The 16,127-nt window shown below is 33.9% G+C and overlaps 1 protein-coding gene across 3 annotated transcripts in view; it reads left to right on the forward strand.

Annotated features, from left to right (window-relative positions):
* Positions 1–16,127, forward strand: part of STPG2 (sperm tail PG-rich repeat containing 2) — a 519,252-nt gene that overhangs the window by 131,102 nt on the left and 372,023 nt on the right. For all 3 annotated transcript variants that reach the window (XM_070614235.1, XM_070614236.1, XM_070614237.1), the window contains 2 exons: positions 285–442; positions 15,557–15,649. In XM_070614235.1, coding sequence (XP_070470336.1) covers positions 285–442; positions 15,557–15,649 — 251 coding nt within the window. The remainder of the gene's footprint in view (positions 1–284; positions 443–15,556; positions 15,650–16,127) is intronic.

The raw sequence follows: 16,127 nt of genomic DNA on the forward strand, positions 1-16,127 counted from the left end.
TAGAAAATATTTCTGGTTATAAATGTGACTAAAAGGTAAAAGATAAAAACTAAAATAACTGCTATGATAGGAAGATTAGATGATAGGTGATTTTTTTTTTCAAATTGATTTTTAATGTTGCTACATCAACTTTTCAATACTTTTTGGCATCAAGAATTCCCCTTCTTACATTCTTGCCAGCAATATATAAGAATTTCTTTAAAAAAATACTCAACTTAAAATTACTCACTTTTAAAGAATTAAAAACATGTTTGTTTTCACATACAACATTCTCATAATTTTAGGTCCTGGGTTTTATAATCTGAACAATACTATAATTGACAACTTGAGCAATACCTGCTTGAAGAAACAAAAGAAAGGTGCATTTGGTTCTTCTGTTCCTCGGACTTTGTTCCTGGTTCAAGAAGAAGATTTTACTACTCCCGGGCCTGCTGATTATCAGGTAATCTGTGAATACCAAAATTATATTCTTTATATCTAGTACTAAGACTTTAGAGTTTTTTAAAAAATTACATGTGATATGTATACCTCATTATTATAAGCCATACTCTTATTAAAAATTTTTATTTTATATATTTTTTTTTTGGTGAGGAAGATTGGCCATTAGCTAACATCTGTTGCCAATCTTCCTCTTTTTGCTTGAGGAAGATTGTCGCTGAGCTAACATCTGTGCCCATCTTCCTCTGTTTTGTATGTGGGATGCTGCCAGAGCATGGCTTGATGAGCAGTGTGTAGGTCCATGCCCAGGTTCCGAATCTGTGAACCCCAGGCTGCTGAAGCAGAGTGCACAAACTTAACCACTATGCCACCAGGCTAGCCCCTTAAAATTTTTATATATGATAACTATGGCATAAGAATAAAAACTAATTTGGTTCACAGCTATGCTTGTAATTTATTTTTTTTAAATGGATCTTATTCTTTATGTCTTTGAGGGTTTCATATGTACTTCTTTAAAAACTTATCTTCATTTTAAGATTGCTCCACTCTTTTCTGAGAGTAAGTTTAGGTCTTCTTTAAATTAGGTCTACTTTAAATGCTGTTTATGGTTTTATAATTTTTGTGTAGAAGTCTTACACATCTTTATTAGTTTTATTCCTTGGTGTTTGATTTTTTTTAAATTCTATTGTAAATGGCATCTTTTACATATTTTTATGTGTTAGCTTTCTGTTATTGGTATGAAGAAATGTAACAGTCTTTGTTAAAGATTTGCTTTATCAATGATCCATTATTGCTAAATTAAATGATCAATTGCTTGCTAATTATTCTTGCTAAATTAAATGATTAATTCTACTGATTTATTATTAGTTTTTAAAAATTTCCGTCAAGCACAATTATGCTGTCTGTGAATGACAGTTTCTTTTTTTTCCAATCATTTCATCTTTTGTATATATATTTTTGCCTTATTGAAATTCTGCATCCCAGAACAAAGCTCAAAGATATGCAAAGGAATTAAAAAATATCCAGCACTCTACAAGGTAAAATTCACAGAGTGTGGCATTCAATAAAAAATTACTAGGTATACAAAGAAGCAGGAAAATGCAACCCAGAAAAAAAGAAAAAAAAGTCAATAGTAAGAGACCCATAAATTACACAGATAATAGAATTAGCATAAAAGGAAATTAAACAATTACTATAACTATATTCCATACATTCAAGAAGGTAGAAGAAATGTTGATCATTTTAAGTAGAGAAATGGTACAAATAAAAAGACACAAATTCAAGTTCTGGAGATGGCAAATATAACATTTGAAAAAAGTACACTGTTTGTAATTAACAGCATATTAGACAGTTCAGAAGAAAAGATTAGTAAACCTGAGACAGTAATAGAAACTGTCTAAAATGAAACAGTGAGAAGAAGGACAAAAAAAGTTAATAAAGTATCAGTGAACTATGGGACAAATTAAAGTGGCCTAATATAGGTGTAATTGGAATCCTTGAAGGCAAAGAAAGAGCAAGGGAGCATATAAAATGTTTTAAGAAATAGTGACTGAAACTTTCCAGACTTTGATGAGAACTGGAAACCCATATAACCATGAAGCTCAACAAATCCACAACACACGAGACATCAAGGAAACTATGCCAAGGCACATTATAATCAAATTGACTAAAATGGTAAAAAAGAAAAAAATTCTTAAAAGCAGCCAGATAAAAAGGATACATAGCGTTAAAAGGAATGAAATTAAAAATGACAGTACATTTCTTGTTGGAACTACTGCAAGTCAGAAGACAGCAGTGTGACATCTTTAAAGTATTGAAAGAAAACAATTGTCAACCTATAGTTCCATAGCACGCTAAAATATCTTTCAGAAATGAAAATGAAATAAAGAGCTTTTCTACAAACTTCAAATTGTCAAATAAGTCAGTCATAGAGATGTAATGTATAGCATGGTGACTATAGTTAATAATAAGTGTATTGCATATTTGAAAGTTGCTAAGAGAGTAAATCTGAAAGTTCTCATCACAGGAAAAGTCTGTAATTCTGTATGGTGGTGGATGTTAACTGGACTTATTGTGCTGATCATTTCACAATACATACAAATATTGATCATTATGTTGTACACCTGACATTGATATAATGTTGTATGTCACTTTACCTCAATAAAAAAATGAAGGCCTTTTCAAGTATACAAAAGCTGAAATATTCAGCCCTAAGAGACCTGCAGTATAAGAAATGTTAAAGGAAGTCCTCTAGGCAGAGAAAAATGTTGCCAGATGGAATCTGGATCTATATAAAGCAATGCTGAGTATCAAATATGATAATTATGTGGGTAAATAGAAAAGGCTTTTGTTGGATTTCTCATTTCATTGAAAGCAGAACATTCTATGTGTTTTTGATTTGCTGACAACTTCCCTTCACAGAAGGTAGTGGAAGCTATGAGAGGAACTCCTTTTCTGAGATTAATTTTGACTAAATGCTATTTTACAGTTTAGAATTCTCAAAGAAGAGTTTCTGGACATCGTTAGACATATACATGGAACTTATTAAATCCATATTTCAAAATGATCAGCAGAAAACAAGAAATGTTGCTAAGCCCAGAGACTCTAAGAGGGAAATTTGCCTAAAAGGAATGACAGGAACACACTCATGAGTAAAATTCTGACAATGAAGTTTTGCTACACATTAAACATTTTAGAGCTCAGATTTTAAAAGGACATTTTACTGTGTGTACATATTTATTATTCATTCTTTCTCATTCCTGAAGAACTTCAGGGAACTTAAAAGAATATACAATGGAAAAGTAAAAGTACCTAAAAATTAGGCTGGAAAATATAGATAAAATAGGCAGATATTCTATAAATAATATAAACAGAAGTTAAACATTGGGGATGTTTGAACATAGTTGTCAAATCATAAAAGGACGTGTACAAAACATTAAAAAAATGGTGTTTATCATTTAGTAGATACTCAGGAAATGATAATTGGATAAATGAATACAAGAGAGAGGCTTGGGGCTGTAGTCCAGGACTGTAATCGGACTGTAATCCAGGCACCTTAAAGAGAAGAACCATGTATTGTAAAAAATACTGAAGAAAGTTAAAATGACTTCGTATAAGTTTGGTTTGGCAAAATAATTGCTAGGATGATATAGGAACTCTGTAGGCGGGGTAGGTGGTATAGGGATGGTAGAGACACTGAGTTGGATTTATCTTTTCTATCCGAGAAAATTGTTTTCAACCCAGAAAGGGTGGAACACACATGGTTTATAGGAAATTGTATCCTAAGATGCTTATCATGGTAATGTAAGAATACCCTAGTGGTTTAAAAAATTGTTTTTAATGAAATGCTTCACAAATTTGTGTGTTTTCTTTGTGCAGGATGCCACTCTCTGTGTTGTTCCGGTTGTAATTTATGTGCTGCTCAAGCGAGCACCTTAGTGCTTTAAATTAGTTAAAAACGTCAGGTGTAGCTGAAGTGCCTTTCATTGTAATGAAAGAACAGCTGTAAAATTATCATCAGTAATCTTTCAGAGATGTTGCAGATTTGTCAGCATAACAGAAAAATGGAAGTGAATAAAGGTTTTTCTTATTTAAACAAAAATTGTTAAAATTATACAAAGTGAAAAATTCTTGCAAATTTTAAATTGTTGTTTGTCAGTAAAGTTTCAGGATATAAAATCAACATTCCAAAACCAGTAGTGTTTTTATATACTGCAACAAACTATCTGAAAAAGAAATTAAGAATAAAATCCTAAAATTCATATGAAACCACAAAAGACCCCCAAAAGCCAAAGCAATCTTAAGCAAAAATAACCAAGCTGGAGAAATCACACTACCTGATTTCAAAATTTACTACAAACTTATTGTAATAAAAACAACATTATACTAGCATAAAAACAGACATATAGTCCAATGGAACAGAATCACTTTAGGTAGTATGGACATTTTCACAATATTAACTCTTCCAATTCATGAACATGGTACAGCTTGACATTTATTTGTAGCTTCTTCAATTTCTTTCATCAATGTTCTATAGTTTTCAGTATACAGACCTTTCACTTTCTTAGTTAAATTTATTACTATGTATTTTTTATGCTACTGTAAATGAGATTGTATTCTTGGATGTTCACATGCAGAAGAATGAAATTGGACTTTTACTGCATACCATATTAAAGAAATCAACTCAAGATGGATTAGAGACTTAAATGTAAGACTTAAAACTGTACAACTACTAAAAGAAAACATAGAGAAGAAGCTTCTTGAGATTGGTCTGGGCAATAATTTTTTATATCTAACCTCAAGAGCATAGGCAACAAAAGCAAAAATAGACACATTGGATTGCATCAAACTAAAAAGCTTCTGCACAGTAAACAGTCGACAGAGTGAATGGTAGAAAATATTTACAAATCATGCATCTGATAAGGGGTTATTACTCAAAATATATAAGGAACTCAATTCAATAACAAGAAAATGAATGATCCAATTAAAAATGAGCAAAGGATCTGAATACACATTTCTCAATAGAAGGCATACAAATGGCCAACAGGTATGTGAGAAAATGCTCAACATCACTAATCACCAGGGAAATGCAAAGCAACACCAGAATGAGATATCACCTCATACCTATCAGAATAGCTATTCTCAAAAAGACAAGAGATAACAAGTGTTGGTGGGGATGTGGAGAAAAAGGAACCCTTGTACACGGTTGTTAGCAATGTAAATTGGTACAGCCACTGTGGAAAACAGTGTGGAGGTTCCTCAAAAGATTAAAAATAGAACTACCGTCTGATCCAGCAATCTGAGTTCTGATTATATATCCAAAGGAAATGAAGTTAGTACCTCTAAGAGACATCTGCAGTGCCATGTTTATCGCAGCACTATTCACGATAGCTGAGAGATGGAATCAACCTGTGTGTCCACAGACAGATGAATGTATAAAGAACATGTCGTGTGTGTGTGTGTGTGTGTGTGTATGCACATATACAGTGAAATACTATTCAGCCTTAAAAAAGAGTGAAATCCTGCCATTTGCTACAACAGGGATCAACCTGAAGAACGTTATGCTAAATCAAATAAGCCAGATGCAGGAAGACAAATACTGTATTTTCTCATTTATATGTGAAATCTAAAAAAAATCGAACACATGGAAGCAGAGAGTAGAATGGTGGTTGCCAGGGGCTGGGGTGGGTAAGAAAAAGGGGGAGATGTTGGTCAAAGATTACAAAGTTTCAATTATGCAGGATGAATAAGTTCTGGAGATCTAGTGTATAGTGTGGTGACTATAGTTAATAATATCGTATTGTATACTTGAAATTTGCTGAGAGAGTACATCTTAAATGTTCTCACCACACACAAAAAATGAGAACCATTTAAGGTTATGGACATGTTAATTAGCTTAATTGTGGTAATAATTTCACAATGTACATGTATAAAATCATCATGTTGGATACTGCAAATATATACAATTTTTATTCGTCAATTTTACCTCAATAAAGGTGGGGGGAAAAAAAGAATATCATGGATACATTTAAAAAATAATTGTTGTTAGTTTTATTACCAAAGAATTTAGCATGTATTCATTAATTTTGTGTTATCTTAAAGGCCTTTTGAGATTTTGATATTTCATGAAATCTGATTCTAAATTATGCAATCGATTTCCCTTACTGATGTGAAATTTAGCGGGTGTGTTGTTCATGTAGATTTCAGTGTAGTTTTAACAGGTAGCTGTATTCATATGGACGTGTGAAAATGTGTATTGGATTATAGTTCAGTTAATTTGATTTATAACTGGTTGATTAACTATGACAGTATTATTTTCAGCCTAAAGAGAAGTCTATGGCAATATTATGTAGCTTTGTTCTTACCTCTGTCTTATTCAACATTTCTACCACTTCCTTGGATGTAATAAAGAACTTTTGGTTATGAAATCATATAATACTTGAGAGAATATCTGATAATTAAAACTAACGAGAAATTCAATAGGGATAAAAGCAAACTTTATCTTTTGTCTACTTTGTTGTAATAATAGCCCTTTTAATATCTGATATAACTTAATTCTATAGAGGGCAGAGCTCACTTAAGCTGGTAGATTCCTGAGGGATTTTATTGATACATGATATTTCAGTGCCATGGGTATCAGAAAAGACCCTGCCCAAACCTGACTCAGAGAAACAGGGTTTGACAAAGATCTTCGAAGTCATATTTCCATATAGGTGTCCAGTTTCTAGTTTCTCTCAATGCAGTATAATATGAAGGATGGCATAGGAGATAGAAATAATATTATCAGAACTTATAACCTAATTATAGGCTTGCTTCTCATTCCTCAAATTTCTTTCCTTTGTCTTGAGATTTCTCCTTCCTGTTTATTCTTGCCAGCTCTTAGTATTTCATGGTCTTTGGCATCAACTAATGCATACTGAAGAATCATGGGTTCTCGTCCATGTCTAACATTATTATGTTAACATTATTAAATAATTTGAATGTAAGATTAGATGAATTCCATATGTCACCTAATGGAGATAGTTGGAAAGCTGGAGTTATTCCCTGGAAGACTTTGTTCACTAGATAAACCTAGCAGGCTAGAAAGCTGAGCATTATTTAATCTGGAAGAAGCTATAATCTGTATAGGAAACCTAGAATTTCCCAAATTTTGTTGAATGCATTCTAATACAAGTAAACAATGGCCCAAGAGTCTGAGGGAGAAATAGTTTACAGCAATATATGGGTAAAATTTAAGGAGTGAGTTAAGGCTACAGTAAAGCTGAGAAAAATGCAATTGTGTCTACATGGTTAGAAGTAGTGTCTCTCTGAAACATGTCATATCATGGCACTGTCTTTTAAGAAGCTCCCTTTGCCTAAAACGCTGTGCCTTCTATCAGATATTGGAAGAAGTTTAAGGCTAAGAACAACAGCTTTTTCATAATCTGGTGTCTGCCTAGTTCTTTAAGCTCCTCTCTCATTACTGCCGTAATTTCCCTTTCCTCAAACTTTCTCAGCTCTGAACTTGAGGTCATCCATTCCCTAAGGAAGAAGTCTAAGTACAATATCCTTTATGGTGTCTGTCTGGCTCTCCAGCCTCACATCACTGCTGCCATAGTTTCCCTTCATTCTTGCTTCTCACTCTCTTAGCTTTAACTGTATTTGAAGTTCCTTAAATACATACAATACATCGTGTCATTGAGTAATTGTTGTCATGCATTGGGAGGACAGGAGACTCAGTGTTCTTTTGTCCCTTCAGGAACTGAGGCTCATTAATGATCCTTCTGCAGGTTCGTCTATAGGAACCTTGTTACAACTTCTACTTCCTCTAGATAGTCTGATTGGACTGTCTTCTCAGTGCTCTGCCTTTCAGTGTAAACCGACCTGGAGGTTTGAGCTGAGGGCCTTATTAAACCAATCAACACAAGCTTATGGCCCTTAATGGAAATTCTGTGTTCTTTGGGAATAATTGTAATCCCAGATTCCCATCATGAATGGGGTTCAAAGGGTTACCTGAAGCTGCATTCTCAGGATAGGCCACACTCAGCCAGTTAGTGTAGTGCCTGCAAACCGGGACATCTAAGGGCAGCCCAGACCTGTTATTTGCTTAAACCTTGGGTGGCTGAACAGCACTTGTCCCTCTGAGAAGTTGGAGGATACCACTGCTTGGAGGTTCCATAACTAGTTAGCATGCCTGAGTCTTGTTTGTTATCAGAACTAGCCCGACAAATGGCTCTACCAACTAAGAATGGCCACACTCTACCACCTATGGAACAGAGAAAGAGCTATCAACCTGTCAGTCTTGTCCATGCCAGGCCAAGTGAGGTCTCCTGTGTTGAGTCAAATTAAGTAACTAAACGTGACATTTTTGTTAATCGTTCAATTACTAATTAACAGGGAATCCCCCTTTTTAAGCCTCCAGTAATTTCTTCACTGCCTTTTCAGCCACCATTAACGAATTGTTTTCTCTCAAGCATTTGCTAAAATCTTTTTCATGATATGGGGCAGAATATATGACCAATACTCCTAGAAAGTTTCTATTCATTCTTCAAAACATTGTTCGTATGTCACCTTCCTTGGAAATCTTTCATTGATCACATTTTCTCCATGCTCTCACCCCACTACTCCTCCTCTCTTCTATCACTATGTTTTGTATATCCTCAGTGATTGCATGTATCACACTATATTTGATCATGTATCTGTGTCCCCTCCTAGATGTTAGCCCGTAGGTGCAAGGAAATTTATTTTTTTTCATTTTGATAATGTCAGCATCTAGAATACCCCTATTGTATTTTGAGTGGACTCTAGAGTTGTGTGGCTACAATGAGAGAACTTGTTAGCCATTCCTACCTGGAGAATTTTGTTTTGTTTTTATTTTTGAGGAAGATCAGCCCTGAGCTAACATCTACTGCCTAGCCTCCTCTTTTTGCCAAGGAAGACTGGCCCTGAGCTAACATCTGTGCCCATCTTCCTCTACTTTATATGTGAGAGGCCTACCACAGCATGGCTTGCCAAGCAGTGCCATGTCTGCACCTGGGATCCGAACTGGCGAACCCCAGCCCTCTGAAGTGGAACATGCACACTTAACCGCTGCACCACTGGGCCGGCCTCTGTTTTGTTTTCTTTTTGCTTTTAGATGTCACAATTTAAAAGGAATCTAGACAAATTGGAATGTGTTCACGGGAGGGTTATCAGTATGGTGAAGGCACACAAGTTAAAACCATGTCACATAAAGAACATTTGACAGAAATGAAGACATTTAATATAAAGAACTTGGAACTTAGGGAGAATAAACCAGACAACTGGTTTTACAACTGAAAGTTTTGTAATATGCAAATGAGTTCTGTGTCATAAGACGTACAGTCAAGACCAATAGGTGACTATAGAGTTTCAGATTTCAATTCAGTGGAATTAAGTACTAGATTTCGGTTTAGTACAGTTTTAAGATAAATAGTGCGATTTTAAGATGAGAACAAACAGTAGTAACAATGAAAACAAAATAAAACAAACTAGAAAAAAGTATGCTTAAAAATTTGAAGATGAGAATTGTTATGTAACGACTTTGAAATTTGATGTCCTGAATTACTGATGCATTAACTCTTTTATGTCTTATTATACATAAAATTTATGTTTATGGGATTAATTTTTATATTTTTAGACATCAATTTTTTTCAGGTTTCTAATTTTTATTGAAACATTTTTTCAGAGATTTGTTTTCCATGTAAACATTCTTAAAGTAGTTGTTTCCTGTGTAAAAATCTACTTTTCTTTTTCCTTATTAAGAGGGAATTCTCCATGTTTTGTGTTTCTGCACATCTTTGTTTAGGGCTGTCTTTTCAAGGATGATTGCATAGCAAATAGCTTTGGAAGACAGAGAGAGTGTCTTCCTCTCAAGCAGAGGGCAGACGTGCTTGCTTCTCATTATAAAAGATTCAGGTTCTCTAAACTTGTGATTTTTCTCCTGAAACAAAGCCTACTGCATGTACAGGATCCATTTTGCCCCATCTGCCTTGTCCTCATTAGGACCTGAGAGCAAGAAGGACTGAGGCAAGCATGCTGATGCTCCTGCTTTATGTTACAGCATGGTTCCAAGGTCTTTTGTCTCTGATCAGGAGTCTCCTGTCTTCTGCCAGCATCAGTGAAACTGTGCCAGGTGAACTTGTTAGCTTGAAGTAGGTAAAACTCTCAGACCCATCATGGTTCTTAATTATATATCCTTCACTTATAGACATTTTCCTTTTATTATTTTTTGCTCCCACGGGCCCCCGTAGTGCATCTAACAGTCTCCTCAAGACAGTTCTCTGGTTTCTGTCACTTTATTTTCTGTTAAGTTCACCAGTTTATTATTGAGATGCTAAAGTAAGAACAAGTTTAACATGCCTATACACACTCTAAAACATCTTAATTTTTCTAGATTGCTAGGTTTTCTAGATTTCTAGATTTTTATTTTGTTTCTTTCTGTCAACCTTTGACATGTATCTTTTCTTTAACTTTTATAGTTCATACAATCTGATATAAGTATATATATTTTCAATGTGGTAAAACATAACATTAAATTTATCTTAACCATCTTTAAGTGCTGATGTAAACATATTTTAAATAAATCATGAGTGTTGGTAGTTTTTAGAATGTTCTTGTTGTATTTTGTTTAAAAGTACTAGAAGTTCATTATTCTGAGTAACCTGGCATTTACATAAAAAGAATTACTAAAATTTAAGTTGCCAGAAATCTTTTTAAAAGCCCTCATTATGAATAGGCTTTATTGTCCACTGCAGGCATTGAGACAGTATCACTCAGAGATTGTGAGTGTGATCTCTGGTGTCAGAGTGCTTGAGGATATTATCCTGCTCGGGCACTGACCTTGTGTAAATTATTTGAATTCTTTATACCTTAATAAAACGGAGATCATGATAGTATGTACCTCAAAGCATTATTGTGAATACTAAATGAATCAATATATGTGAAATACTTTAAATAATATCTGGAACATAGTAAGGACTCAATAAGTTTTGTTATTGTTATTAACAATTAAAAACTGCCTGTAGTTATAACTCAGACTCTGGTAGTTTACATAAAATTTGACAAACTATAGTCAAGAGTGAAAGATACACCCTAAATACATCTGAGTTTGAAAAATTCAGTCTGGTAAACTTTGTATTTAGCTGCAATATTAATCCACTTACATTTAATGGATTACTGATATATTTGTGTGTATAATAACCATATTATTTAATAGATTCTATAGGCCCACTTGTTTTAGCATTTTTTCTTACTTCACCTTCTCTTTTGAATTAATTAAATATTTTATATTATTCCATTTCATCTACCTCTATTGCATTTTTAGTTATACATGGTTTTACTATTCTTTTGGTGGTTGCCATCAAAATTACAATATGCATCCTTTACTTTCTGCAGTCCAATAAAAGGTTTACTTTTACTACTTTCCCAGTAGTGCTAAGAACATTTTAGCTCTGTTTTTCTATCTCCTATTTTTGTTTAATTATTGTCATACATTTTAAGTTTACATATATTTACAACACGTTGAATATTATTGTTTTGTGCAGTCGGTATTTATTTGTATTTACTCAGACATTTATCCTTTCTATTGTGCTTCATTTCCTTCTGCATTTCTCTATTTCCATATGAAATCATTTTTCTTCTGCCTGAAAAACTCCCTTTAGTCTTTATCCTGGTCCAGGTCTGTTGATGATTAATTACTGTAGGTTTTGTCTGAAAATGTCTTTATTTTGTTCTTTTTAAATTTCGGGGGGATATAGATTTTTAGGTTGGCAGTTATTTTCTTTCAGCACTGTAAAGGTGTCATTCCATTGTTTTAGCCTTCTGTCATTTCTTTTGAGATTCGTTTCCTCTTTGAAAGCAATTGTATGTTTTTTTTGTCTTTGTCTTTGATATGTCAAAGTTGTGACTTTCTTTATATTTATTTGCCTGAAGTTTGCAGAACCTTTAAATCTTTGGGTTGATATCTTTTATCAGTTTTACATAATTCTTGACTATTAAATCCTCATATATTTTTTCTGTCACATTTTTTTCCTGCTTATCTCTCTGGAACTCTACTAAATCTATGTTACACTTATTCACCATGCCTCAAACATCTCTTATAACCCCTCTGTATTATGTCTCTGTTCTCTTTGTGCTTCAGTTTAGATATTTTCTACAGAGCTGTCTTTCAATTCACTAATCTTTCTTTCAGCTGTGTTTCAAATGCTATTAAATTGATCTCTGGAATTCTTAATTTCAGATATTCTAATTTTCAGTTCTGGAATGCCTATTTAATTCTTTCTTAAAGATTTCACTTCTCAGAAGGAATTCTCTATGTTTTCAAGTATTCTTTTCAATATTTCCTTTCTGTTCTCCTGAACACATTAATCACAGTTATTTTAAAGTCCTGCCTATTAACTCCAATATCTGGATTACCTATCAGTCTGTTGTTATTTTCTATTATTTTTTTATCTTGATTTTGATCATGCACGTCTGTCTTTGGCATGTCCCATAATTTATTTTATTTTATTTTATTGGGGTCATAATAGTCTATAACATTGTGAAATTTAAGTTACTTTATTATTTGTCAGTCACCATATATATGTGCCCCTTTATGCAGCTCCCAACCCCCTTCCCCTCTGGTAACAACTAATCTGTTCTCTTTGTCCACCTGTTTGTTTATCTTCCACATATGTGTGAAATCATATGGTGTTTGTCTTTCTCTGTCTGGGTTATTTCGCTTAACATCATACCCCCAAGGTCCATCTATGTTGTTACAAATGGGATGATTTGGGCTGAGTAGTATTCCATTGTATATATATACACCAAAACTTCTTTATCCATTCATCTGTTGATGGGCACTTGGGTTGCTTCTATGTCTTGACTATTGTGAATAAGGCTGCAATGAACATAGCAGCGCATAAGTCTCTTTGAATTGTTGATTTCAAGTTGTTTGGATAAGTACTGAGTAATGGGATGGCTGGGTTGTATGGTATTTCTACTTTTAATTTTTTGAGAGATCTCCATGCTGTTATCCATAGTGGCTACACCAGTTTGCATTCCTACCAGCAGTGTATGAGGGTTCCCTTTTCTCCACATCTTCTCCAACATTTGTTGTTTTTTGTTTTGGGAATTGTAGGCTTTCTAATGGATGTAAGATGATATCTCATTGTAGTTTTGATTTGCATTTCTGCAATGATTAGTCATGTTGAACATCTTTCATGTACTTTTTGGTCATCTGTATATCTTCTTTGGAAAAATGTCTGTTCATATCCTGTGCCCAGTTTTTGATTGGGTTGTTTATTTTTTTGTTGTTGAGTTGTGTGAGTTCTTTATATATTTTGGAGATTAACCCCTTGTCAGATATATGTTTTGCAAATATTTTCTCCCAGTTGGTGGATTGTCTTTTCATTTTTGTTCCTGGTTCCCTTGGCCTTGCAGAAGCTCTTTAGTCTGATGTAGGCCCATTTGTTTATTTTTTCTCTTGTTTCCCTTGCAATGCCCCAGAATTTTAATAGGATGCCAGATATTGTGCATGATATAGGGACTCTAAATGTTGTTGTCTTATTCCAGTCATGGATCGTGGTGATTACAGTTTTTCTAGGGCTTAGTTTATCTCTGGTTTGTTCGTTTTCTTTTTTTTCTTCTTCTTCTCCCCAAATCCCCCCAGTACATAGTTGTATGTTCTAGTTGTGGTTTCTTCTAGTTGTGCTATGTGGGATGCTGCCTCAGCATAGCTTGATGAGCGGTGCCGTGTCTGTGCCCAGGATTTGAACCGGTGAAACCCCAGGCCACCGAAGTGGAGCGCGCAAACTTAACCACTCAGCCATGGGGCTGGTCCTGTTCATTTTCTTTAATGTAGTCCTCTAGGGATTTCAACTATGAGCCCTGATGTGTTCAAGACCCCTTTCTCTGTCAGGTTCTGAACTCTAAATCTTTAATGCCTCTGTGTTTCAGAGTTTTGGCTTAGATTTTTAGCATCGCCCTGCCCCTCATTCCCTTGCAAACCTCTTGATGGGGAAACAGAGTTTTGTTTTCAGGCTCCTCAAATCTTCACTTTTGTCTTTCTGGTCCAACAAGACCACAATAAACCTGTTTCTTAGTTCTTTAACAGCAGCTCTCTGCCAAGTCTAACCCCAGATTCTTTCTCTATTGCTTGTTATCAGCAAATGCCCCCAGGGAGAAAGCACCTGTAGATTGACAGCTCACCTTTCAGAGGTTCTGCCCTCTTCAGAATCTTAGCCCCCTTGTCTATGCTGACAACTCACAGAGTTGGAAGCAGCTACAACTCTATGAGGGCTTCAAAAATTGGGTTTTGTTATATTTTGTCTGGATTTATTTTTAATTATTTTGGTAAAAATGTGGTCTATAAACTACTCACTTCCTCAAAAGCCAAAGTCATCCAATGAGTAATTCATTTCTTGAGCTTAAAACTTCTAACCCTAAACAGTAAAAATTGAAAAATGCTTCATGTCATAATTTCTAATACCACATACATGATAATAATAAAGTTATTATAAAAGGAAATATTTTAAACTTCAATATAAAAATCACATGAAATAATAATGCTGGCTCAGATAATCTATATTTGAAAGCTTTCACATTTCTACAAGATATGAAGTGTGGTTTTTCTGTTTTTGAAGGTGATAAAATCTTTTTTCTTTTTTTTTTGAGTGACTGGTGGGGATAATATCATGAGGAAAAGCGTGGAGAAGCACCAACTTCAGCATATAGGGTAGAGAGGCACATAGTTCCAAAGATGCACCTAGTTCCAAAGATGTGAGAGACGGATGTTTTAGTAGACTAATGTTCCTCAAAATGAACAAATAAAGAGATCCGTAATTATTCTACTAGGTATCAAATTCTGAAGTACTAAATATGAATATCAAATTTGGAAATATAAAACACAGTGAAGTGTGTAAAACTGGGAAAATAAATCCTCATCCTTTTTGTATATACGAAGAATGTTACTGCTGGTTATACAAATTATTAAATGAATACAAATGGCTAAATTGTATGACAAATCAAAGAGTATAATAACTTAAGGGTTAGTTAATTGCTAATTAAATTTTCAGATTACTAGCTACCTCTAGCCTATTAATTTACATGTTCAATGCATATAAGGAGTTATGATATTTAAGAGACTATGGATCATTTTGCTTAGAAAATTTATTAATCCAAGATTCCACATAATTTGAATAGTTATTGTTAATAGATTTTTATGTCACACATTAATAATTAAATATTAGCAAATAATGCTATATAATTGGCCAAATATATATTATTGAGATTACAACTTGCTGGTTATGAAACAGTAAAAGAATTGAGGTATGAATTTGACATTAGATTATAGCTAGTAACTTGCCTGTAATATGTTTAAATAATGTATGCAGATCCATCTTACTTTCTAGAGGCTCACATAATCAACTCTTTTTGCATTTTAATATCTCATTGACTTAAACTCTCTTACTTCTATATCCCATTTAAAAATTTTTTCTTTTATGAATATATGTCTATCTCTATTAAATGACAGAACAATATTGATGAGCTTCATTGCAAACTTATTATTTATTGGATCACTTGTATTGACAAAAATAAATGATATACTCCTTTTTTTAAATGTGCCTTTTGGAATTCACAGGTCAGTGGAATTTCTGATGAACCACGTAACTTGACTAACCGATGTGCTGCTTTCTTGTCAAGAACGGAAAGAATTATTAAACTATCAGATATGGTAAGAAGACTCCTCTATAATCAAACTTATTTCTAATCTAGGAATCTTGGAGGAGACTGCCTAACTTAAACATTGTATTAGGACCAGAAAGAGGTACCTGGTAGCCTGCTGTAACATCTTTGGCTTGTATGGTACTTCCATATTTTTAAAGTTCAACAAAATTTTTGAAGCTAAACAGAAGTCCAGCGTTGGTCTGTGGGAGAATATTACAAGGAACATTTCCTTTAGGGTCAGAGAGCATTCATTCTTAGGACATACAGGAAAACTGAACTTGGGTTGTGTATGAATTGGAAGCTTTACTTTAGGGTCAACTGAATTTACCTGTAAGTGTAACGTTTTTCCCTTTTCAGTCTGAATCTATCTTGAAACCTAAGACTCTTCAGCAGTTTGTTTAATCCCTGTTAATCTGTATTTTAAACTGTGTTGATATGAATTTTTCTAACTGAATTTCCATTTTTTTATAAATAGCTAATATTGA

Source organism: Equus przewalskii, chromosome 3, assembly GCF_037783145.1.
Source record: "Equus przewalskii isolate Varuska chromosome 3, EquPr2, whole genome shotgun sequence".
NCBI classification, from domain to species: Eukaryota; Metazoa; Chordata; class Mammalia; order Perissodactyla; family Equidae; genus Equus; species Equus przewalskii.